The sequence below is a fragment of the Caretta caretta genome, chromosome 26 (assembly GCF_965140235.1).
Source record: "Caretta caretta isolate rCarCar2 chromosome 26, rCarCar1.hap1, whole genome shotgun sequence".
NCBI lineage: Eukaryota > Metazoa > Chordata > Testudines > Cheloniidae > Caretta > Caretta caretta.
The window spans coordinates 8,225,491-8,252,066 of record NC_134231.1 but is presented as its reverse complement, the minus strand read 5'-3'; the positions used below and the strand labels follow the sequence as shown (position 1 = coordinate 8,252,066).

Sequence of the window (26,576 nt, the reverse complement as noted above, 5' to 3'; positions counted from 1 at the left end):
GTTTAAATCAAGTTACAGTCAACTATTAATATTTATTTCATGCAGTTTCTGTACTTCAAGCATTTTCTGATCATTGCACCTTTTAAAGTTGATCTTTAATTGCTTTGAAAAGCCAGAAGAAAGAAGCAGCACTCATACGGTATTCTACATTTCCATTCAGACACTGATAGCAATAAAATACAGAAAATATATATGTACTCAGAATGCAGTGTAAATTCTCATCTATAATTACTTGATATTAGTTTTCCACTACATCATACTGTTGAACAAGAATTTTAACAATTAAAAAACACTGGCTTTGTATTCTAAACAAGGTATTACATAAAATTAGGATGAGATTAAACATATTAAAAAGTTAGTCCCCAATAAATGGATTTGAATTATACAAATTCACACACTGAGACATAAGGGATAGTTTAATTAACAGATAAAGGGGCTTTAAGGAGACGGAACAGGTCAATTACTGTTCAAGACTATGGCAAAGTCTGGTAGCATTTCAAGGTTTTTGAAATGGAAATGGTCAATAAATACCAGAGTTAGAATGATCTTTTTCATACAGGAATGACAGCCAGACAGTTGCAAAAACCCTCCCTCTCCCCCTGCCCACTGAAAAATAATTAAAATGAATACTGGTTAAAATCATTACAAAAAACCAACACTTTATTTTCATGCATCTAAGGTAAAACACAGAATATTTGTATAAAGTAAAGAGGTAGATTAAAAAAAGAAAAAAACCCAGATTCTTCATTCTTTGTCACTTTTATTCAGTAGTTTTTTTTTTTCTTCCTTATTTTCTCTTTTTTGGTGCCAAACATGGCAAGGAGTGATTACAGTCAACTGCTTATTAAAACATTGTTCGCAACATAGACCCCTTCCTTTACCACTGACCCCAAACTGACCCATTTCATGTGCTTTATTTCATTTTTTTCTATACACCACCACCAGGGAGGGGTGGAGGGGATGAAGGGGAGGGAAGGGGGAGTCCAGGAGGAGGAATGCTACAAGCCACAGCAAGAATGAGCTGCATTTAATAAAAAAGGGCCACAAATGATACAGTAATGAGGTTACACAATTAAATCCCATAGCATGACTGAAGGCTTTCCCTGTGTTTGACGTCATCACAATGGAAGGCATAAAAAGTGGAGTAAACCAATGTTGATACAGTCCAATCTAGTCCATTAGGCAAGATGGTGCAAGTAGTCATTAAATTAAAAAGTGCCCTACCCTCACCTAAATGGCTAGCAAACATGGAGAACACCACTGTGATGAATCATCAGAGCTTTCTCCATGTAGCTAAAAAAAGTGTGTCATATGGCACATTTTTAAACACTGGAAAGGGGTGCCACAATGGACCTCTCTCTTTTATTCTCTTTCATTTACAGGTACAAATGCTAGATTCAACTATCTCAACTATGCAGGAAGTGAATTCTTCTGTTAGGAATGCCAACCCTAATTCACTTTGTCTTGAAATATATACAAGTTGTTTGTAGTAGCTACAGCAATGATATTTTCCTTGGGATGCCAGGCTGTATGTAGTATCTTCTTGTTGAAGTCTAGGCTGTCAACACTAATTTCATCCTTCTTTCGCTTTCCACTTGCACAGACTTTGCGGGGCTTCAAAACAGTGCGGGGTTTATTATTTTCCCGTGATGCTTCCAAGGTGATGTCTCGCTTTGTGTTTCTGTCAAACATTCTGAAGAAATTGTTGTAAGATCCCGTCATGACAACACTGGAAATAAGAAAGCTAAAGATTAATCCAAGAATGCCACATTTTAAAAAAGGAAGGAGTTATTTGTATTACGGTAGCGCCTGGAGGCCTCAACTGAGAACAGAGCTCCACAGTGCTAGACGCTGTACATATAAATAAAAAGAGTCCCCGGCCCAAAGAGCTTACACGTCAAACAGAGAAGACAAAGGGGAGTGAAAATAAAGTATGTGTTCACATTTTACAGATAGGGAGCTGAGGCACACAGGGGGATTAAGTGATTAACCCAAGGTCCCATGTGAACCCACTCATCAGCCAACTCCCAGTCCAATGTCTTGACCACAGGATACGCTTACACTCTAGAAGAGCCCAGAAATCCTGCCTTTCCATTCCCTTTCACCCCTTCAGAAAATACCTTTCAGTTGCACAGTGGTGGGGAAACAATGTCACCTATTTTGGGACTGCTGCAGTCAGATGCTGAGTGCCCTCCACTCTTGAAGTCAACGAGAGAGGAGGGCACGTGGAACCTTACAGAACTAGGGCCCGTAGCGGCCAATAGAATTTTTTCACCTCAAACAGCTATTTTAAAAGCCACTAGAGGTACACCTCAGATTTTTATCCGGAACCTCACTCAATCAACAACTACCTTTGCCAAGACCTTGTGACAGGGAGCTCTCGCTCTGTACATTCTTTGTCGTATGAACTCACATTGTGCCAAAATTAACCCCAACCAACAGTCCCCATGGAAAGCAATACTTCAGAAGAACATCTATATTATTTAACTTCAAAGAAGTAACCAATACGGTCATACCCCAACTCAAAACAGCAGTGTTCTTTGAATCACAGAGGACCAATTTTGACTCTTTGGGAGTTAAACACTGTTTTAAAGTGATTATGGGCCCCATTCTACAAGGTGTTGAGCAGCCTCAACTCCAGCTGACGTTGGCAGTTAGTTTACTCAACATGCTTCAGCAGATGCTCAATATTTCACAGGATTAGGCCCTATAGATCATACCTGTGTGACCCAAGGACCTTCTGATGCCAACAGGGGTACACAGGACTATAGGGATCACATGACCGCTTCTGGTGAGCCCGTCAGATTTCCACTGAAAGCCTGTGTCACAGAGGTCATCCCTGTCACTGTGAGATGTATGTACAGATAATATGTGAGGAGTTAAGTGTATGTACTAAAATTTATGTTCTCTAGGTCTGCGGTTGAAAGCAGGTCACTCCAAGGCAGCGTGTCTTGAGACAACACTTATCCAGACACTCATCTCCCTGGGTGACATACAATAGGAGTCTATTAGCATACTAAGTCAAATGCTAGTAAAAACCTGAAGAGGACTTCAGAAGGAAATTAACAGGAAGAGGTCAACAGTGGGTGGGGGGGAGGAAGGCACTCAGATAAACATTAAAAGTCTCTCTTGGTATATCTGGGAGTGCAGACACACACCCTGGCATCCATCCGTCTGTGAAGAAAAATTGCCAGTGGGCTTAATTTTGTGAAAGGGAGCCTCTAGTTGAGAGCCCTGGGGAGAGGACTTGGGGAAGCTATCTTTGTAGAAGATGAGGGCTGCAGGAGACCTCAGGAGGTCATCTAGTCCAATCCCCTGCTTGAAGCAGGGCCAACCCCAACTAAATCATCCCAGCCAGGGCTTTGCCAAGCTGGGCCTTAAAAACCTCTAAGGATGGAGATTCCACCACCTCCCTAGGTAACCCATTCCAGTGCTACACCAACCTCCTAGTGAAATAGTTTTTCCAAATATCCAACCTAGACCTCCCCCACTGCAACTTCAAACCATTGCTCCTCTTTCTGTTGTCTGCCACCACTGAGAACAGCCGAGCTCCATCCTCTTTGGAAACCCCTTCAGGTAACTGAAGGCTGCTATCAAAGCCCCCCTCACTCTTCTCTTCTGCAGACTAAATAAGCCCAGTTCCCTCACCCTCTGCTCATAAGTCATGTGCCCAAGCCCCCTAATTTCATTTTCGTTGCCCTTTGCTGGACTCTCTCCAGTTGGTCCACATCCTTTCTGTAGTGGGGGCCCCAAAACTGGATGCAATACTTCATATGTGACCTCACCAGTGCCAAATAGAGGGGAATAATCACTTCCCTCAATCTGCTAGCAACGCTCCTTCTAATATAGGCTGGTCAGGCATGACTTGCCCTTGGTGAATCCATGTTGACTGTTCCTGATGACCTTCCTCTCCTCCAAGTGCTTCAAAATGGATTCCTTGACGACCTGCTCCATTATTTTTCCAGGGACTGAGGTGAGGCTGACTGGCCTGTAGTTCCCCAGATTCTCCTTCTTCCCATTTTTAAAGACGGAAACTATATTTTTGCCTTTTTCCGATTATCCAGGAATTCTCCAGATCACCATGAGTTTTCAATGGCTTTGCAATCACATTGGCCAACTCCCCCAATGCAATTGGCATTGCATCCGGCCCCATGGACTTGTGTTTGTCCGGCTTTTCTAAAGAGTCCTTAACCTGTTCTTTCACCAATGACTGTCTCTTGTTGGAGACAAGAGAATGTCTTTTGAGTTAAGTTTAGGTTCTAGAAAGCATGTTATGATTTCGTTTTGTATACAACTACTCGTTTCCAATATTCTTCCTTTCTATTACTTGACACTCTGTTCTTTGATACCAAACTTATTCTTGTTTTCACTATAAATATACCGAAGTGCTGTATGTTCAGATGAGTGGGGATTCCGAGTTGACTCCTTGCAAGCTGGGGTGTGCTATTCCTTTGGGAGTAGCGAAGCAGAGTTCTGTGAGCGTTCAGTGTTGAGTCTGAACACTCCAGAGGGATGCTCAGAAGAGTCAGGGGTTGGTGTGTGCCTACTGCTAACCTGTTCAGAAAGAGCGAGGCTTGTGGAGAATTGTGTTGCCAGAGGCTAGTGGATTCAGGAAGCTCAACCACAGCGGGCACCGACAACATCCTCACACTAGGGGCAGGTGCCTCACAACCCTGGGAAATGTCACAACCTGTTACAAGGTTCTCTGATTAAGACAAGCATTTGAATTTCTGCACGTAAGCAGCCAGTATTGCCCTTATGGCTAGCAACAGAGTGTCCCCTGGAAAGAAATGTCTGAGAGCCAGGAGGAGTAGCATTTTGAATTTGGCTCAAAGTACATGGCTACAATTGCACGAGCATCAGGACCAAAATATACCCAACTTTTTATACACCTTAGAGTTGGCTAGTTTTAGACCATCTAATGGAAATATATCAGATTTTCAGTTAAGCAAATATGCTTAGAGATTATCCAAATATTTAGATAAACGGCTGTTTCGTTTAAAGAGAATGATCCCCTCATGATGAAACAGATGAGGACTCAATGAGCTGCTTCAGATTTGGAAAATGAGTGGCTCAATGCATTTTTTTTTTTAAATCATCATTCAACTTAGGTTAACAGAAATATTACTGGGGAGACGGCCAGGCAAGGCAAGCTTGAAAAGTCATTTTAAAAAAATAATGAAATTCTTAGAGGGTTGTCTACGTATTTTCATGTTTTGGCAAGACAGGATTATTAAGGAGAACAACACAGCTCCCAAAGCATACTAGGAAACTTACAGCCATAAGAAATATATACTCTCCAGTGTGAAGAGTACTGAAGGCCTCAATCCAGCCATAAAATCTCCATAAGCGGATTCTCACTCCCTGCACATCAAATTGCAAGACTCCCACAGTAAGGGCTAATACACATTACATTAGCTCATAACACTGTAAAAAAAAACAACCAAACCCAAGAAGAAAAGGATTCATACATTTGAGGCTAGATTTTGAATTTCTCACGTCAGAAGGAACCCATAGTGCTGCTTCCCATTCTCAAAACTCAGGCTTAAATATGTGAAGAAAAACTATTAGACTTGCCTGTCCGATCCATTCCAACAGCACTCAAATTTGTCAAAAATGCAGTCATTCTCATACAGAGAACAAAGTTTACTTCGGAGGTATTCATGTACCTAGGGGAAAAAAAGTTTCTTTAATATTTGAAAAAGCATGATTTGTCTGTGAAAGCGTCCAAGCAAGCTACATGGAGACCAACCCGATTCTTGAGGAAAACTGAACAGGACCCCCTTCGGATACTCTCAGTCCACCCTGTAAGTTGACAGGAAGCATCACAATTGACCCTCTGGCACTGGACTGTCCCTAAACTGAGCAAGTGTCCTGCACAACACTGCCTCCTGTTGCCCAGGCAGAAAGGCGTGAACTCTGGTCTCCTCTCAGATGCTGCAAAACACCATCACTATGCTAACTCGTGGCCCAGAATGCAAGTCATGCTATTGTGCCCTTCACGATTCCCACCCCACGAGAAAAAGCATGTCATTCATGTTCAAATGTAGATCTTAATCCTACAATCAGACCACAAAGAGCAGACCCCCATATGTCTTTGTGCCCCACTGACTTTGCTGAAGCTCTGAATAGGAACAGGGGTCTGTATACACAGATCCAAATAAGGGATCAAGGCCATACTCAGTACATGACATACTTCCAAGGTTTATAATACCAGTGTATGACATTTCACTGGATACCTGGTATGTTTCCACAGGTCTGTTTTCCATATTTAAATCCCAGATCTTCACGGACAGATAATCTCTAGTCATCATATATCGACCACTATGGCTGAATTTTACGTCGGATATGGAAGAGATGATTTCAGAGAAAAACGATCTGTTGCTAGGGTCTTCTGGTTCTTCAAACACTAAGGAAAAGACAGGCATGCCGATCAGCAAAGTACTCTAAGTCAGTTCCATACAAGCTCACACGCTTCAAAACAATAATTTCGATATGAACCTTGGAAAAAAATCTCAAATGGTTCTGGGACAGCATTTTATACATGCACCGACTGATGAGCGTCTCCCATACCCCAATACAGCATACTCATCATTTCACGAGACAGACATCACACAACACAGACCAATTAGGAACACTGCAGATGCTGTTAGTTATCTGGTGTTTGATGCCCACACGAAGAAGAAAACTTATCGCCCTAAGAAATATTGGCACAAGGATATTAAAAGTTGCATACTGATGTATACGGCAAATGCCACTTATATTCATGGCCTAAGGCTGTAACATCCAAAATACTGGAAGAATTAAAACCAATCAGATATAAGACCTTTGGACCACGGAGCGCATCTCCTCAGAAGTCCAGGATACAAGTCCCTGCTAAAACAGGGATATACCCAAATAAGCTTATTATACATTTACAGCGTATTAGCTGTGCTAGAATAAATAGCCTTGCTGCCCTTATATGCAGTATTTCAGAAAAATAAAGCTTTGCAATGTGACCTACATGCGGTGAAGTAAATGATGGATTTATTCAAACGTTTTCCTGAAGTTTCCTGAGTGTGCCCTTGTTGCCTTGTGCACTACAAGGTGGGTAGAAAGCTGGCTAGATTGTCGGGCTCAACGGGTAGTGATCAATGGCTCCATGTCTAGTTGGCAGCCGGTATCAAGTGGAGTGCCCCAAGGGTCGGTCCTGGGGCCGGTTTTGTTCAATATCTTCATAAATGATCTGGAGGATGGTGTGGATTGCACTCTCAGCAAATTTGCGGATGATACTAAACTGGGAGGAGTGGTAGATACGCTGGAGGGGAGGGATAGGATACAGAAGGACCTAGACAAATTGGAGGATTGGGCCAAAAGAAATCTGATGAGGTTCAATAAGTATAAGTGCAGGGTCCTGCACTTAGGACGGAAGAACCCAATGCACAGCTACAGACTAGGGACCGAATGGCTAGGCAGCAGTTCTGCGGAAAAGGACCTAGGGGTGACAGTGGACGAGAAGCTGGATATGAGTCAGCAGTGTGCCCTTGTTGCCAAGAAGGCCAATGGCATTTTGGGATGTATAAGTAGGGGCATAGCGAGCAGATCGAGGGACGTGATCGTTCTCCTCTATTCGACATTGGTGAGGCCTCATCTGGAGTACTGTGTCCAGTTTTGGGCCCCACACTTCAAGAAGGATGTGGATAAATTGGAGAGAGTCCAGCGAAGGGCAACAAAAATGATTAGGGGTCTGGAACACATGACTTATGAGGAGAGGCTGAGGGAGCTGGGATTGTTTAGCCTGCAGAAGAGAAGAATGAGGGGGGATTTGATAGCTGCTTTCAACTACCTGAAAGGGGGTTCCAAAGAGGATGGCTCTAGACTGTTCTCAATGGTATCAGATGACAGAACGAGGAGTAATGGTCTCAAGCTGCAGTGGGGGAGGTTTAGATTGGATATTAGGAAAAACTTTTTCACTAAGAGGGTGGTGAAACACTGGAATGCGTTACCTAGGGAGGTGGTAGAATCTCCTTCCTTAGAGGTTTTTAAGGTCAGGCTTGACAAAGCCCTGGCTGGGATGATTTAACTGGGAATTGGTCCTGCTTCGAGCAGGGGGTTGGACTAGATGACCTTCTGGGGTCCCTTCCAACCCTTATATTCTATGATTCTATGATCCTCTAAAGAGATAGCGAATCGAGTGTATGTAAGACAGAAGAAGTAAAAGGCAAGTCACTGTACATATTGCTTCCTATAGAGCGATCACAATAAAAAAAGTCCAAGAGAGGGAGGAATCTAACTTTTGGAGGGTGTACTCATTTGCAAGTCTTGAGCATTAGCGACAGATCTGAGTTGGAACTGAACCGGTAATTTAAAAGTTAAAGGCTGCATTAAGCTGTTTCCAATCCTCTCAATTGGCCAGTCCTCTGGCATTAATTTTTTTAAGTTGCAGTAACATTAAGTTACTGTTTTCACTCAAGCAAGGAGATAAAAAAAACCTTCATGGGACATTGGGTTTTTTTCCTTTTCCCCCCATACGAAGGAAATTCACTATACACTCACAGTGAGGTGTGTTAGAAATTTATTGACAAAAGCCCCAGTTTACAGTACTTGATGCTTAGGCACGACACATAGCACTGTCTACACTAGAAAATTAAGTTGGCGTAACTACTTCACTCATGGGTCTGAAAAATCCACACCGCAAAGCAGTGTAGTTAAGCCAACCTAACCCCCCAGTGTAGACAGTGCTAGGTAGAAAGAAGAAGAATTCTGTCCACCTAGCTATCGCCTCTCAGGGAGTTGGATTACCTCTGCTGAGGAGAGAACCCTTCCCGTCAGCATAGGTAGTGTCTAGCTGGCTCAGCTGTAGCATTTCAAGGGCAGATAAGCCCACAGCTTCATCTAGTAAGGAAATGCGGAATGCTTTAAAAAAAATGTGGGGGGAGGGTAATCAATTAAAAGTAGAACTCACATTTCGAATGTCTGTCACAGAGTGCCGATGCTCTCATGTCACACAGACGAATTGTTCCTTTACTACTGCTGTATACAAATGTGTTACAGCTGTTAGGATGGAACTCTGCAGCTGTTATCACCTCTGTCAGCTCTTCCATGTTGGCAGGCTTAATATCTACAATATCTAGAGTGCGTTTTATTCAGGAATTCTCTCTTCAAATGTTCAGAACACACTTATACAGCTCTATACATTTATTCCACAATGCCTCTCCAATTACCAATAAATGGGTATCTAAAACAGACAAACATAAAACAATCCAAAGAAGAAGGCAGCAGTGTGGCAGTAGGGAACTGGGAGACAGGACTCTGCCACAGGCTCCCTCTGTGACCCGGGGTAAATCACCATTTTTCTGTGCCTTTGTTTATCCACCTGAAAAAATGGAAATGTAGTCTTCTTTTAATTGTCTATAAAACCAGTCAACATACCCTGAAATATAAACACGCCGTCATTTAAAAATTCTTCTATCATCTAGTAAGCGACAGCCACCAATATATTTTATAAGCTTAAAATAATTAAAATCCAACCTTCTAAATAAATGATTTTGCACCACATCAGTTGTTCGGTTTTGATCTGTAGAACATCAGCTGGCCTGTGTCTAATTTTACCAAATGCCGCAACATAACCAAGGCTGATTGTCACAGGAGTCATGGATTTTGTGATTTCCTGTCTCCCTCCCCACCCCCCCAGAACTCTGAGACTCCTTATTTTCCCACTGCTCCCAGCTCCTGCTCCCCACACAGCAGTGGCTGAATATGCTCCTGTGGTTCTAGAGACCTAGAACTTTTGCGCATGTGTGCAGGAGTGGAGGGGTGGGGCGGCAGGGGAGCAAAGAGAGAGAGAGAGAAGGGGGCTGGGAAGTTCTGCAGCAGACCAATAACTTGAGGAACTGAGGATGGTACCTCTCCCGCAGACCTGGCTCTTAAAGTAGCTCAAGATCTGGTTCAAAAGACAAATACTTTCAAATTCTTCTCTTTCCAGCCCTGCTCCTCTTCTGTTCCAGGAGCGCTACCTTTTCCTCCTTTCTGACAACAAATGCCATGGCTTTCCCATAATTTTTTTGCCAGGAAAACAACCAATATTAATCATAACTCTGCTTTGCCTTATGTTGCCTAAAAAGGATCCTACGGTATTGGCATGCCAGAAGCAATATTCTCTGCAACTGCAAAATAACTAAGAAATGGAACCAAGTTTCCCAGTGGTAGCTGTGTTAATCTGTATCAGCAAAACCCCCGAGCATGCCCAAATAAATTTGTTACTCTCTAAGGTGCCAAGAGGATTCCTCTTTTTTTTAAGCAATGGAAGGTGTCTTAAGCATACACTTCAAGGGAAAACAGAAATCTAACAACTTTAGTTATGGCAAAAAGTCCTTCTCCGACAAAAAGACAAACAGAAAAAGATACTAAAACTTCGGTCTGTAATTTCTAGGTGCCACAGATTAATCCGCAAGTCATCTGCAGATAGGTACGTTTCATAATCACTATTGATGGAGATAGAGTTGATGTGATACGTGTGAGCATTTGCAAATATTCTTCGCGGACTGGCTTCAACCATAAGATCCATGGGTCTGAATACTGGCACCTGCCAAATACAAGAAAACACAAAATATAAGCTGTGCATGTAACAGAGATAAATGTGTACTGCCAGCCACCCATCCAATGCGCCCATGCACCTCCACCAGCCTGACAAACAAGAACCCTGAAGTCATTTAAAAAATTGATGTCCTATGCATAGCAGGCAAGGAACTGCTGGAGTACAGTATGTGGGACACCATAGAAAACTCACAGTTAATATCACTGTACAAAGGATGGTCTTGTAGCGAACGACTGGCACATGGAGTCAGAAGTTCTGACTTCTATTGCCAGCTGAGCCACAGACCTATCTATGTGGGACCTTGAGAAAGTCACTCAACTGCCTCTGCCTTAGACCCCGATCTATTAAATGAGGCTAAATACTTACCTACCCTCAGACGGTGATTCTGAGAACTATCACACTAGACAGAGGAGCTACTCACACGTAGTGTTGTAACTGTAGAAGGGTCCCTATACCGCCCATCTTCTTCCTTCAAGTTATAGCCCTCCGGTCTTTTGTCCCTTTCACTAATTTTCCATAACTTTATTGTTTTATCTGAAATAAATATATTAATATATATGTATATATATTAAAATATATTAAATTCTCAGTTTAAAAAAGCATAAACAAACTTTGATGCTAGTCAAAGCTGAGTATGCTGTAAGTAAGGACAGAAAGACGAGCAGAAAATTTGAGATTCATTCTACACAGCTTTATTCTGCTTTCAAGCTTACTGTGTACAATAAAACAAACAAACAAACTTACCATTTGTAGACAATAAAAACTGAGCAGCATTTTTCTGGGGTAACCACCGAATTTTGTTGATCTTTTCTTCAATTTCTAAACTTTTCAAGTAGTCAAATTCTGGTTCATGGCTTTGAAAAGTACTGTAAACATTGTATTCCCCTCTGCTGAGACTCTGGATTTTGTTCTAAGGAGAGAGAAAAGATTTGTTTCTGAGAATTATGTGATTAAGGCTTATATGCAGTGCACGTGTACCAAGCTTGTAGGGGGGGATGTTTACACAGAGTGCATATGTAGACTAATGGTTCGAACAGGAAACTGGTAGCCAGGACTATGCCTGCCTCGGCCAGTCTTGTTGTATATCCTCTGACAAGCTGCAACTTCTCTGTGTCTTGTTTTTCCAATTCTACAAAATGGATGCAACAAGCCTCATCCATTTCACAAGGGTTTGGGTAAAGTTTCAGCACTACAGAAGTGCTGAGTACATACTGTTACTTTTGATATGCACAAAGACGGTATAGTTGTGCAGACACTTGATTTTAACCAATCCCCCCTTTTCACTCACTCAGCTTTCTCAGTTTTCTTTTTGGGCTGTCATTTTCTATGCTTTGTTTCAATGTGATCAATGTTTAAAGTTTCAGAAAAAAAAATCCTTCCGTCATTTAATCTACTCGTGCACGATTTACAACATAGTTACTTGCCCCCTGTAAATAACTCAAAAGAGCTGAACTTTGAATCTTCTAACTTTGCAAATAAGCAGCCCTCAGAGCTAAGAAACTGTCGGTAAGCTTTTAAAAATTATGTTAGCGTCTCATCCAGCCCACAGAATATGTAGTTTCCTAGCGAGTATAGTCCCCAAAGTCTCCAGAAGACACTCTTTGCTGCACATCGGGTTAATCTAGTCTGGGGAAGAGTGACCTGCTACTCAAGCTGTGAGAATCCCAAACGCATCCACAGTGCAAGCCAGATATAAATATATATAAATCAGCTCTTCCACCCCTAAACAGTCTTAGTTCCTGTTTTCTTAGAAACCCCTTTTCCTTCCTTTTGGGAAGCTACGCTGGAAAAAAAGAGAGGAAGTCAAAGCTTCTACAGTGAAATCTCAAAGTTACAAACAAAAGAGTTACGAACTGACCAGTCAACCACACACCTCATTTGGAACCAAAAGTATGCAATCAGGCAGCACAAGTGACAAAACAACAACAAAAAATGCAAATACAGTCCAGTACTGTGTTAAGCATAAACAACTTAAAAAAAGGGGAAACAGCACTTTTCTTCTGCATAGTAAAGTTTCAAAGCTGTATTAAGTCAATGTTCAATTGTAAACTCTGGAAAGAACAACCATTAGGTTTTGTTTGCAGTTACAAGCCACCTCCATTCCTGAAGAGTTCCTAACTCTGAGGTTCCACCTTTAGCCAGCATAGCTTTAATATTAAAACCACACCTATGATTGACAGCCTATGCTATGAGGGCACCCTGGCTGGATGGAAGAGCTGCCTGGAATGATGGGAAGCCTCAAATCTTACACAGGCCGCTGCTCCCCCGGCTAGAAAGCTTTTTTTTTAATGTAATGATTTCTTAAAGGCACTCTCACACAGGAGAAATTTGACTTCCTCTTATGCGAAAAGTGACCAGGAAGAAACAGTTCACAGCTGAGCACACCGCTAGCTTCAAAACTTGTGCTGTTTCATATCCCACTTAGGTTCTAGCAATCCCACCATCACCATCTTAGGTTGACAGGTGAATCATGCCTTTGCTGTGATGAGCTCTGAGTTGTGAAACTTGCTCCTCCCTTTATATACGACTCAGGTCCTTTCATCCACAAATTGTGCCCCCAAATTATCTCCTGGTATGATCATTACTGGACCCAAACACATTACATTTTCCAAATCCCTTTCTCTTGTACCACATCCTTACATTTTAATGCGGGCGAGGCGTTATTAGAATTTATCATGTTGTAGAGTAAGCCAGGAGCAAGGAGAAGAAAGCTGCCTTAGAAGTCACACTATTGAGCACCAGAATACCGAACCACGCCCACCAATTATTTTGGCCTTCCCATCCTAGAAAGAGGAAGGAACTTGCTGCTGTGCTTCTTCAGTCATGCCTCACAAGTTAAGCAGGGTCAAGCAGTCAGTACACTGAATGGGAGATTTCCAAGGCAAAGCTATGGGGCTGTAGGATGTGCTGGCCATGATTCAGTCGCGTTCTCTACTTCGAGTCAATACTAAACTCGATGATTCATACTGACACAAACTTGTTTGTGGATTAATAAAAAAATATACAGGACTAGAGGATATTGTAATGTAGGAGACACCATCTTTAGCATGAAAAGCAAAAGGTCTTTGGAGTCATTTTGGATATCATAGAACTAAACATAAAAAAAGCAAGAGGTATAAGCAAACCCCTGTCCCTCTAACTAGGGACGAATTCCAACTAGGATAATTGCAGTCCGCCTCCATGAGTTCCTCGTGAAGTTTCAATTGGATACAAAGTTCATTTCCTGTCCTAGCTTATGTAACATTTTTTGCTTTATACTGTTGAACAGTTGCTACATCCCAACTCAAGAAATGGGTAGCATTTCAGTGGTAGATGAAGTTACACATGCTTGTATAACGATACAGAGGAATCACATTTCAGTGACGCTCTCTACACGTTATAAAGAACTCTGGAATGCTCTGTGTCTGATGAAAGGTGCAATATGAATCTAAGATATATTACAAAATACTCCTGGGTAAATAACCGTATTTATGAAACAGCTTCTGCCAAGGTCACACACGAGTAGTTACAAAATAATAAATCCTGGTGTATTATTAGGGCATCCATTTTTCTGAACTTATTCCCTGAAATCTCAGGAAAGTAGTCAACATATATGCTCCCAAAGCTCTATTTTGAAGGTAGATTTTCTGCTCTTCGCCACTGATGTATTTTTGTGGTCCCCATCACCAGTGTGTGACTCCTGAACACAAATGAATTAATCTCCAGAATGTTCATGTGAAGTAGGAATTATCATCTGCCTTCTACAGATGGGGGGAAAAAATGGAGGCTAAATGACTTGTCCAAGGCCACATATGAAGTCTGTGGCAGAACTGGGAACTGAAGGGGAGGTTACTTACCTGTAGAGTAGCTGGAGTTCTTCAAAATGGTTTGTACCGATGGGCGCTGTTGAGATTGACTGAGTCCTAACCGACGCGGAGTCACTCGAGGCGGGGGATGCACTCCAGATTCGTCATAATAAGGTAAGATGCATCTTGAAACTCACTTTGGCAGTCTCCGAGTAGAAATTGGTTGCCCCTTCACCCTTTCAGCAAAGGAGATAAAGAGTCTGGGAGAGGCCCTGGAGGGACTTCTTCTATCAAGGAAGATGGCAGGAGCCTCTCACACTTCCAGAGTATGAAGACTAGCCTTTTCTCTTGGGATGAGGCTTGGTGTAAAATACTGGGAGTCGAACGCCCTGACTGATGTGGAATTCTGATATGACCTGAGGTAGGCAGCGAGGATGGGGATGTACTCTGTCACGGTAGAAAGTTGTCTAAGAGTAGGTCACAGCCAGGAGTGCCCCCTGCTCTCCTACTCTCCTGTCCGAAGTTATGGTTATGAAGTTTTGAAAGACAAATGAAGAAATGAACAGCTGCCCATGGGTTCAAATGGAGATTAACTCAGGGTGTTCAGAACTAGGATAAGGTTCCAGGGTGGAGTTGGCGCCTTGTCATGAAGGAAAAGGTTAGACAAACATTTAAAAATTCAGACTGCACTAGAGTGAGCAAAAACGGAAAAACCTTCCTCAGGTGAGTGAAAGTCTCTAACGGCAACTGGGAGGACCCTAATGGAACTGAGTAACAAACCTTGGGGTTCTGTAATTAATCAGTCAGTTGATTAGGTCTTTGAGGAGATATGGCTCAATGGGCACACCAGGTTTGGAAACACTTCCACTTTTGCAGGTAGGTTTTCCTCAGGACAGATTTTCTACTGCTCAGGAATAGTCTTAACTTCAGGAAAACAGTCCAGTTCTACGTCTGAGAACTACTGAGGAGCCAAACCTTGAGGTGCGGTGAAGAGATGTTGGGGTGGGGGTCATGGTGCCTGATATCCGGGTCAGGAGAGCCGCCGTGAGTGGACAGCAAAGATGCACCTACAGAGAAAGGGGCAAAGTAGATTTGGCAACAAGAAGATTTGTGGCCATAACCTCTCCTCAAGTACAAGCAATGGAGCATTACGTTGGACAGCATTACAAAGAGATCTATCTCCAGGAGGCCCCAGGGCTGCCATATGCTCCAAAAAACCAAACTGCTGAAGATCACTTGTGGTGTTCGTCAAAATGCCTGCTCATGGAGTCTGCTATGGTGTTTTTCAGAGTCATCTGGCCATCTGAAACGAGGGACTGAAACTGCTCTTTGGGCTTAAGGCAAATGATCAAAAAAATGTTAAAAAGTATAGACCAGAGAGCAGATGATGAATAGCTCTTTTGGCTTAAGAGGTCAACATGCTTGTGCATTTGTCTGAGACAGTCGATTTGAAGCAAGCTTGTTGATTGTTCTCGTCGAGGCTGTCCACAACCAAGGAGCTGGGGGTGTCTGCCATGCAGGCTAATGAAAATAGCGCCTCATTAGGGTCCATGAGTTCCTCGTGGCTGTGGCCTCAGGAGAAAGGTGAAGGTGTTGAAGGCCCCTTAGAAGAGTCGCTGTGTCTGTAGGCTTCCGCTGCCGGTACCGATGACTGCGCCATTTGGTGCAGTTTGCTAGAAGACTTCTCAGCGCGAGATGTACCTGAAGTATTTTTGTTGGGTACCAGTTTCTCAGTACCAAGGCCTGCAGGAATCTTAGCAGCACTTATACCGGGTATCTCCTTCCCTGGCCTCAGAGATGACTTTCCTCTCCTTTTGGAGTCTGTCTCCGGGGAACAGGTTTTCTTCATTTTGGGATGTGTTGTTTCCTAAGCTGCCCCATAGTCTCTGCATACCAAGGCTGAAGTTACCAGTGCAGTCTGAGCGGTAGAGGCCTATGCACTTGGGATGAGGAAATCAAGAATTGGACCCCACCAGCCTCAAGGAACACTCCATCCAAAGAAGCTTCAAACTTCCCTCAGCTTCTGCGATGCCTTAAATCCAGAGCAGGCCTTGCACTCAGATGGGATGTGAAACTCTCCAAGGCAGCAGAGGCAAGTGGAATGCCCATTGCTGAGGGGGAAAGAACTGTGACAGGTCTGGCTGGCTTTGAAACCCAGTGTCTTTGGCATATCCGCCGCTGTCAGGGAGACTGCAGACGAACACAGGCCGAGTGTGAAGGCGGCCCTGGCCGCAAAAAGAAAACTGGGGAGTTGGGGGGACTCCCGAAAACACACATCTATGCTTAAAACGTACAAGGAAACGACTAAAGACCATAACAAAATAAAATGCTAAAAAACCCACAGAATAACGTGGTATCTGAAAAGCTAAGAGCAGACACCACACGGCTCTGGCTCTCTCTCAAGTTGAAGGTAACTGAGAAGGAACTGGAGGCTGTATATCCTTGCACAGGAGCACGAGGTTGCATGGGGCACAGACACTGACACTGCTAACTAAAATCGCCGATCAAAAGTGCACAGGGGCACTCGCATCCAAAGGTGGAACACGCCCATAGGGACTGGAACTTGAAGAAGAACCTAGATCTCCTGAGTCAGGATCCAGTTTCTTCACCACAAAACATTTACTCCTTGTATTGAAGGGTAACTGGAACTGGCATGGAGCCAAGGTGCAGATGCTGGCTTGATGCACATTAAATTTAAGCAAATATTTACCCAGTAACTGTTCAAATTAAGACACACACACCCGTTAATAAATAACGCTCTGTGTTGAAAACAGGAAGTCTGCATAAACACACAGAAAGGTACTCAACTACACAAGACCAACGGCAGCATCTGACTTTCTGACAGCTCTCTGAGGATATCCTAGCCAGTCACACTGGACTCTGATCTTCAGTCATGCCAGTGACCGGAAATTAAGGAGAGCTTTTCAGGGCAGCTGAGCATTAAAATCAAGTATTCAGTGACTTCCACTTCCTTAAACAGATCCTAACTTGTAACCAGAATTGCTAGACTACGAACAAGTTGCTGCCTATCCCCACCTCTCCAAGACCGTTCTGATATTTAAACAGGGCAAGATTCCATATCCTGCAAGTTCAGTCATCTGAATTTTCACCACTTCAGTGGCCCATAAAACAACTGAGGCAATGTTCTCTTCTGATGCAGCATAATGATGCAACACATAAGGGCGCAACAGAATTTGTCCCACCACAAAGGTGACAACTCATAGCCAAAAAAGTTGCAAAAGCAGTTAAACCCCTAGTGGGTTGGTCCTGGGGATTCCAAGTGGACAAAAATGAGCTGGACCCAGACAGTGCTGGCAGTGAAGAAAAGCTGATTTAGGAAGGAAGCTTCCTGAACCAAATCACTGAGGATAAATGGTGAAGGAAACTTCTTTGGGAAAGCCACGAAGAACTTTAAAATCCTAGAACTGTACAGCCTTACACTGCTTAAAAGGACTAGCTGTTCTGTGATGCCCCAGGAATCGTCAGATAAGAAATCAGAATATTTGCTATGCAGTGAAAATGTTTCAGTTGTATAGGCTGTTGCCAGGCCAGCTGCAAAAATAAGAACTAAACGTGTGAAAGAGAGGCTATTTTGACCCCAATGAAAGAATGTACTTCTAATTATTGTTTAATCCTATTGTTGTATACTGTTTTAGGGGTGGTGATTTTAAAAGGTAAAACTGATTTTAGGACAGGGCTAATCCTGGGTTTCTAATATTTGTATTTGTTTTACTAAGTTGTGTTGATGTAAAGTTTGTGTTTACATTTATATTTATATTTACAGTATTATGCACAATGGTCTACAGCTAAGGTGCTACATCAATAAATTTGAATGCGTCAGAGATCTAGGATTCATGGGTTATTCAATTTATTCTGCATTAATAAATTATGGTACAGAACTACAAGAGTCAACTATAAAGACAACCTACCTAGGAAAGTCAAGATTAGCTGTTTAGTCTTTTAAAGTTTCTTGGACACTAGCCTGTATAAAGGCTATTTATTTAGCATATCTATATTCATAAAAGCATAAATCTGCAGTGAATTTCACATTACAGTATAGCCAACAGAAGATTATAGTAAGGACATCCTGCATTTTACATTACATTACAACCATAATCCAGCTAAACAAAATTACTATAAGGCTACTTGTCCTGACCAAAGTCAGATAAATTCCACTAGATGGCACTAACTGACCCTAATGATTTATTTGCCTAAGACAAGTTTCAATTCTGCACAGGCCAGAAGCAAACAAGTTGTTGCAGGCGGTGGAAGAAGAACCTCCTTTGAGAATGGCAAAATTCTCATTGCTTAGGACTTTTACAACTAGACTGAATGAACACTAGAAAGCGTCCTCTCGGAAATCCACCCCATATTGGCAGGGAGATAAAAGAGACTCTTACTCCTCCTCCTACTTCCTTGACACTCAAGCCAGTCTGAAACCTATTTGTCTATTTCCTGCGGACTATACAATTCAATCATACAGGTCATTAAAAATATTTTTAATGTTTAGCAGCTTTTAAAAAAACCTTATAGGTAAGGTAGTTTTGGCTCATGATGTGGTCACAATTATGGCAAGATTAAGTAAATTAGTTATACCTCTCTGAAGAGGCATGGTCTAAGTATAGATTAGGGCCCCAAGCACTGCCTAACTCTAATGCCAACTCCAAGTGGTCTAATTCCAATGCCAACTCTGTGCAGCCTCTGCTAAATCAAGCTTTCTACCTCAGCTCCCCTACCTTTAAAATGGGAATATGTACCCCACCAGCATACTGGGAGGATAGTTTGTGGAGTGCTATAGAAAACAAAAGCACTATGCAAGTACGGATTATTACATGGATAAAAGAATGCCATCAGTTCCATATCTTAACTGGGGTGGGATTTTCAGAAGTGCTTAAGTGATTTAGGAGTACAAGTCCCATTGACTTAATAGGATTTATGCTCCCAATTCACTCAGGCACTTTTGAAAATGCCACTAATTTAATAGGCTATGACATTCTGAGCCAAACATCGGTGCAGAAGTTAACTAACATGCTGTGGGAGCAGAGGGATCAAATCTTAAAGCCCTTCCAAAAGCACATCCTTTGTCTATCTACAAAATGTCTCTAAATGGTATCAGTGATGAGCAGCTTCCTCTCTGGTTTTGACTGAGTATTAGCTAAGCTACTCACTAGCTTTGAAGCTGGTCTGGAAAAATTTCAAAATACCGCCTCAAATCTGCATCTCAAATTGTTACCCACCTGAATATAATAATACAACTATTAAGGTATTTATTAATTTCTATTAACTAAAAAGCAGACCGTGATTTGCTTGTCAAGTAGATTAATACGCCTCTCTACTGCTTATATCCACACACAAAAACAAAGTTTACTTATTTTAATATGAATGCAATGACTTTCATAAGCAGACACTTCCAAAGAGGCCAACACTGACAATGACCTGCTTTACCCTTTAAAGATTTAACAAAAGGCTCTTAAGGCAAGAGATTCTACACTATTTTGTTGAATAGAAGTAAGCCTATTCTATTGGATAGTCATTTCCACAGCTCAGAGCTTGTGACATATTCACGGTGCTTAAATGAAGTCAGAATTTCCACCTAAGAAAATAAGGGCAGCAAGATTTTTTTTTTTTTAATTTAATACAGAAAAGACACCGCTATCTAATATTAGTCACTGGTGCAAGAGATGGAAAGCATTCTGTACCTGATGCAAATAGATTTTGTGGGGGACAACAGCCATACACACACACCCACCCCCCGATCTCAACTAAATACTGTACAGTATACATGAAAAATATAACTTGGAGGGTAGTAATGTACACATTGTACATAAGTCTTGATCCCTTCTTACTAGCGGACTTACACACGCATATATATTTTTTTCCAGAATAGGAAAGACAGATCCATATCGGCATCGTTTCAAGGTATTTTCCCCCATGCTCTTATTTTTATCCCTCCTTAATGACATATGGGCAGTCATCTGATGTTTAATTCACAATGTGTTCAATACTGCATATAAAGTTATGTCTTTAATTCAGACAATTAGTATATCCGTCGAAAACTCTTTGACAGTCACATGCATTTCAACTGCTTTACATTGCTTCAAGAGGGGGGTGAAAGAGTAACCTATGTGCTTTGTATAATTTCTATTGCATACTATTCTTGCCACCCAAGTTCTCCAGTCCCCAGTGCTATTAGTTTTAAATACCTCAGAGAAGTAATGCCAGAATCAATTTATTAGTGTTTGTAACACATTGTGAGAGCCACAGATGAAAGGCCCTACAGAAGGGCTAAGTATTATGACGGTCTCTCATTTGAAAATTATTCAGAACAAGGATAGAGTTAAAGGATTGGAATAAATACTTGATGTACAGGACCTTGTCTTCAACCCTTGCAATTATTCATCAACAATAGGATCTCACTCATCTGCACACTTTATAATTTGCACAGAGTGGCTGTGTCTCCTCACTCCTCAGCAAAGATTTAAAAGCCTCCAAGGCAGTGAAATTTCACTGCATGACTTCATTAGTTTTACAGGGTATATTACAGTACATGCTGAAGTCTTAAAAATAAAATACAAATTGCCAAATAAGTCAAGTTCATTGCAATGCACTATGGTTGTTTTATTGTGGTTACTCGAATTCATAGAATGCAGTAATTTTCAGTGAGCCTTAGTCAGTGTATAGTTCTACTGTAGATTGAAATATCACTAAGCTCTGAGTTAAATCAGAAGCCAGAGAGATTACATCACATTCAGTAGCAAAAAGTCCATGTCAATCTGTGAGCCATACTAAAAGGGACAAGAGCCAGTGGCAGATTTAACTTTGGGGCAGTGTCTGATCAAAGGGAAATGTGGTTAATAGATAGGGTTGCCAATTTTGATTGGACATATTCCTGGAGGTGTCATCACATGAGATCGTCTTGAATTAAAGATTCATGTTTACTTCCTGGAGACTTCAGGATAATCCTGGAGTGTTGGGCAACTCTATTAACAAGAAATTGCTTTGTCAGCCAACTCTAGGATAATGAGTGCAGGCACAGACGCACAAAGTTCTGCCAACAAGCCATGGGAATTCATTTAAGGAGAGGATAATTAGATATAGTACCAAGGGACAAAAAATCTTATTAACATCCTCTACGCCTCTCCATCTGAAGTCAATGTATTACACAATGTATTAGTGATAATATTGTTCCATCCTCAAAAACACTTCACTCTCCAAAACTCCCCTGGAAGGCAATATTCCCATTTTACAAGTGGGAAACTAAGGTTGAGTGCCTTGCTCAACACCAAAAGGTGTCTCAAAACCAAGCTTAGAACTTCCTTGATCATCTTCCTATGCTCAGAGAAATATAGCTTTGCATGAATCCCGTTCATTTTTGAAAAAAGAAAAGGAGAACTTGTGGCACCTTAGAGACTAAAATTTAGTTGAGCATAAGCTTTCGTGAGCTACAGCTCACCTCATCGGATGCATTCAGTGGAAAATACAGTGGGTAGATTTATATACACAGAGAACATGAAACAACGGGTGTTAGCATACACACTGTAACGAGAGTGATCAGACAAGGTGAGCTATTACCAGCAGGAGAGCGGGGGGGGAGGGGAGGAGAGAGAGAGAGAGACACCTTTTGTAGCGATCATCAAGGTGGGCCATTTCCAGCAGTTGACAAGAACGTCTGAGCCCTGGTGTACACTAGGAGTTGAGGTCAAATTTAGCAGCATTAAATCGATTTAACCCTGCACCCATCCACACAACGAAGCCCTTTTTTTCGACTTAAAGGGATCTTAAAATCGATTTCCTTACTCCCCCCTCCCACCCCCCCCAACAAGGGGATTAGCGCTGAAATCGGCCTTGCCGGGTCGAATTTGGGGTACTGTGGACGCAATTAGACGGTATTGGCCTCCGGGAACTATCCCAGAGTGCTCCATTGTGACCGCTCTGGACAGCGCTCTCAACTCAGATGCACTGGCCAAGTAGACAGGAAAAGGCCCGCTAACTTTTGAATTTCAATTTCCTGTTTGGCCAGCGTGGCAAGCTGCAGGTGGGTGCAGAGCTCATCAGCAGAGGTGACCATGATGGAGTCCCAGAATCGCAAAAGAGCTCCAGCATGGACTGAACGGGAGGTACGGGCTCTGATTGCTGTATGGGGAGAGGAATCCGTGCTATCAGAACTACGTTCCAGTTTTCGAAATGCCAAAACATTTGTCAAAATCTCCCAGAGCATGAAGGACAGAGGCCATAACAGGGACCCAAAGCAGTGCAGCGTGAACCTTAAGGAGCTGAGGCAAGCCTACCAGAAAACCAAAGAGGCGAACAGCCGCTCGGGGTCAGAGCCCCAAACATGCTGCTTCTATGATGAGCTGCATGCCATTTTAGGGGGTTCAGCCACCACTACCCCAGCCGTGTTGTTTGACTCCTTCAATGGAGATGGAGGCAACACAGAAGCAGGTTTTGGGGATGAGGAAGATGATGATGATGAAGTTGTAGACAGCTCACAGCAAGCAAGCGGAGAAACCGGTTTTCCTGACAGCCAGGAACTGTTTCTCACCCTGGACCTGGAGCCAGTACCCCCCGAACCCACCCAAAGCTGCTTCCCGGACCCGCCAGGCGGAGAAGGGACCTCTGGTGAGTGTACCTTTTAAAATACTATACATGGTTTAAAAGCAAGCATGTTTAATGACTAATTTGTCCTGGCATTCGCAGTTCTCCTGGATGTACTCCCAAAGCCTTTGCAAAAGGTTTCTGGGGAGGGGAGCCCTATTCCATCCACCATGATAGGACACTTTACCACTCCAGGCCAGTAACACGTACTCGGGAATCATTGTAGAACAAAGCATTGCAGTGTATGTTTGCTGGCATTCAAACAACATCCGTTCTTTATCTCTCTGTGTTATCCTCAGGAGAGTGATATCATTCATGGTCACCTGGTTGAAATAGGGTGCTTTTCTTAAGGGGACATTCAGAGGTGCCCGTTCCTGCTGGGCTGTTTGCCTGTGGCTGAACAAAAATGTTCCCCGCTGTTAGCCACGTGCGGGGGGGCGAGGAGGGGGGGGAGGAGAGGCAAAATGTGACCTTGTAACGAAAGCACATGTGCTAGGTATGTAATGTTAACAGTAAGGTTTACCATGAAAGAGTGTACTCATTTTTCTATAAAATGTGTCTTTTTAAATAACACTGTCCCTTCTTTTTTCTCCATCAGCTGCATGTGTTTCAAGGATCACAGGATCTTCTCCTTTCCAGAGGCTAGTGAAGATTAGAAGGCAAAAAAAATGCACTTGCGATGAAAAGTTCTCTGAGCTCATGCTGTCCTCCCACACTGACAGAGCAGACAAATGCATAGAGGCAGACAACGTCAGAGTGCAGGAAAGCACAAAATGACCGTGAGGAGAGGTGGTGGGCTGAAGAGAGGGCTGAATGATGAGACGAGGCAGGATTCAATGCTGAGGCTGCTGGAGGACCAAACCAGTATGCTCCAGCATATGGTTGAGCTGCAGGAAAGGCAGCTGGGCCACAGACCACCGCTACAGCCCCTGTGTAACCAACCGCCCTCCTCCCCAAGTTCCATAGCCTCCTCACCCAGATGCCCAAGAACACGGTGGGGGGGCCTCTGGCCACCCAGCCACTCCACCCCAGAGCATGGCCCAAGCAACAGAAGGCTGGCATTCAATAAGTTTTAAACTTTTAAAGTGCTGTGTGGCCTTGTCCTTCCCTCCTCCACCACCCCTCCTGGGCTACCTTGGCAGGTATCCCCCTATTTGTGTGATGAATTAAGAAAGAATGCATGAATGTGAAGCAACAATGACTTTATTGCCTCTACAAGCGGTGATTGATGGGAGGAAGCGAGGGTGGTTAGCTTACAGGGAAGTAGAGTGAACCAAGGGGTGGGGGCGTTTTATCAAGGAGAAACAAACAGAACTTTCACACCGTAGCCTGGCCAGTCATGAAACTGGTTTTCAAAGCTTCTCTGATGCACACTGCGCCCTCCTGCGCTCTTCTAACCGCCCTGGTGTCTGGCTGCGTGTAACCAGCGGCCAAGCCATTTGCCTCAACCTCCCACCCTGCCATAAAAGTCTCCCCCTTACTCTCACAGATATTGTGGAGCGCACAGCAAGCAGTAATAACAGTGGGAATATTGGTTTCGCTGAGGTCTAACCGAGTCAGTAAACTGCGCCAGCGCGCTTTTAAACGTCCATATGCACATTCTACCACCATTCTGCACTTGCTCAGCCTGTAGTTGAACAGCTCCTGACTACTGTCCAGGCTGCCTGTGTACGGCTTCATGAGCCAGGGCATTAAGGGGTGGGCTAGGTCCCCAAGGATAACTATAGGCATTTCAACATCCCCAACGGTTATTTTCTGGTCTGGGAATGAAGTCCCTTCCTGCAGCTTTTGAAACAGACCAGAGGTCCTGAAGATGCGAGCGTCATGTACCTCTCCCGGCCATCCCACGTTGATGCTGGTGAAACGTCCCTTGTGATCCACCAGTGCTTGCAGCACTACTGAAAAGTACCCCTTGCGGTTTATGTACTCGCCCGCTTGGTGCGCCGGTGCCAAGATAGGGATATGGGTTCCGTCTATTGCCCCACTACAGTTAGGGAATCCCATTTCAGCAAAGCCATCCACTATGACCTGCACATTTCCCAGTGTCACTACCCTCAATATCAGCAGATCTTTGATTGCGTTGGCTACTTGCATCACAGCAGCCTCCACAGTAGATTTGGCCACTCCAAATTGATTCCCGACTGACCGGTAACTGTCTGGCATTGCAAGCTTTCACAGGGCTATTGCCACTCGCTTCTCAACTGTGAGGGCTGCTCTCATCCTGGTATTCATGATCTTCAGGCAGGGGAAAGTAAGTCACAAAGTTCCATGAAAGCGCCCTTACGCATGCGAAAGTTTCACAGCCACTGGGAACCGTCCCAGACCTGCAACACTATGCGGTCCCACCAGTCTGTGCTTTCTTCCCCGAGTCCAGAATCAGTGTTCCACCGCATGAACCTGCCCCATTGGCACCATGATACCCACATTGTCAGGGCCCGTGCTTTGAGAGAAGTCTGTGTCTATGTCCTCATCACTCTCGTCACCACGCTGAGGTCGCCTACTCGCCCGGTTTCGCTTTGCGAGGTTCTGGTGCTGCAAATACTGCTGGATAATGCGTGTGGTGTTTAATGTGCTCCTAATTGCCAAAGTGATCTGAGCGGGCTCCAAGCTTGCCGTGGTCTGGCGTCTGCACAGAACGATTGTCTGCCATTGCTCTGACAGAGGGAGGGGCGACTGACGACAAGGCTAACAGGGTTGGCTTACAGGGAATTAAAATCTACAAAGGGGGTGGCTTTACATCAAGGACAAACAAAAACAACGGTCACACAAAATGGCCCTCTCAAGGATTGAACTCAAAACCCTGGGTTTAGCAGGCCAGTGCTCAACCTACAAAGCTATCCCTCCCTCTGGTATTTCAGGCAGGACTGAATCTCCATTGAAGTTTTCAAGGTGCCCCGACAGACCTCACCAAAACGATTGTCGGCCGTTGATTTCACGGAGGGAGGGAGGCGGGGGGGAATGAATACAAAACAAACCTGGTTTATTTCTTGTTTTGATCCACTCCATCTATCTTTTACATCTTTGGCTGGCAGCAGACGGTGCAATAGGACTGCTAGCCATCCTCATCTCCTGCCTGCCCGGCAGAAGATGGTGCAATAGGACTGCCTGCATGACTGAAGAGAATGACCTGGTCGAGTCACTCCAAATTTAGTCCCTGCACCCATGTCTGCCCAGGTGCTCCTGACCAACCTTACCGAGGCAGCCAGGAGCACCTCGGACATGATGCCGATGGTTTTCAGGCCTATTGCACCATCTGCCGCCACAAGGCAATGGGTTGCTGCTGCTGTGTAGCAATGCAGTACCGCATCTGCCAGCACCCAGGAGACATACGGTGAGAGTGAGCTGAGCGGGCTCCATGCTTGCGGTGGTATGGCGTCTGCACAGGTAACTCAGGAAAAAAGGCGCGAAACGATTGCCTGCCTTTGCTTTCACAGAAGGAGGGTGGGAGGGCCTGATGACATGTACCCAGAACCACCCGTGACAACGTTTTTTGCCCCATCAGGCATTGGGATCTCAACCCAGAATTCCAATAGGCAGTGGAGACTGCGGGAACCGTGGGATAACTACCCACAGTGCAACAGTCTGGAAATCGACGCTAGCCTCGGTACTCTGGAAGCACT

General features: G+C 43.6%; 1 protein-coding gene across 2 annotated transcripts in view; it reads right to left on the bottom strand.

Annotated features, from left to right (window-relative positions):
• Positions 1–740: 740 nt before the first annotated feature.
• PPP2R2A (protein phosphatase 2 regulatory subunit Balpha) overlaps positions 741–26,576 on the bottom strand; it is a 76,942-nt gene continuing 51,106 nt past the window's right edge. For both annotated transcript variants that reach the window (XM_048829307.2, XM_048829306.1), the window contains exons 4-10: positions 11,321–11,486; positions 10,998–11,110; positions 10,387–10,564; positions 8,945–9,109; positions 6,240–6,409; positions 5,578–5,669; positions 741–1,729 (exon numbers count right to left, since the gene is read on the bottom strand). In XM_048829307.2, the coding sequence (XP_048685264.1) occupies positions 1,450–1,729; positions 5,578–5,669; positions 6,240–6,409; positions 8,945–9,109; positions 10,387–10,564; positions 10,998–11,110; positions 11,321–11,486 (1,164 nt within the window). In that variant the 3' untranslated portion in view covers positions 741–1,449. The remainder of the gene's footprint in view (positions 1,730–5,577; positions 5,670–6,239; positions 6,410–8,944; positions 9,110–10,386; positions 10,565–10,997; positions 11,111–11,320; positions 11,487–26,576) is intronic.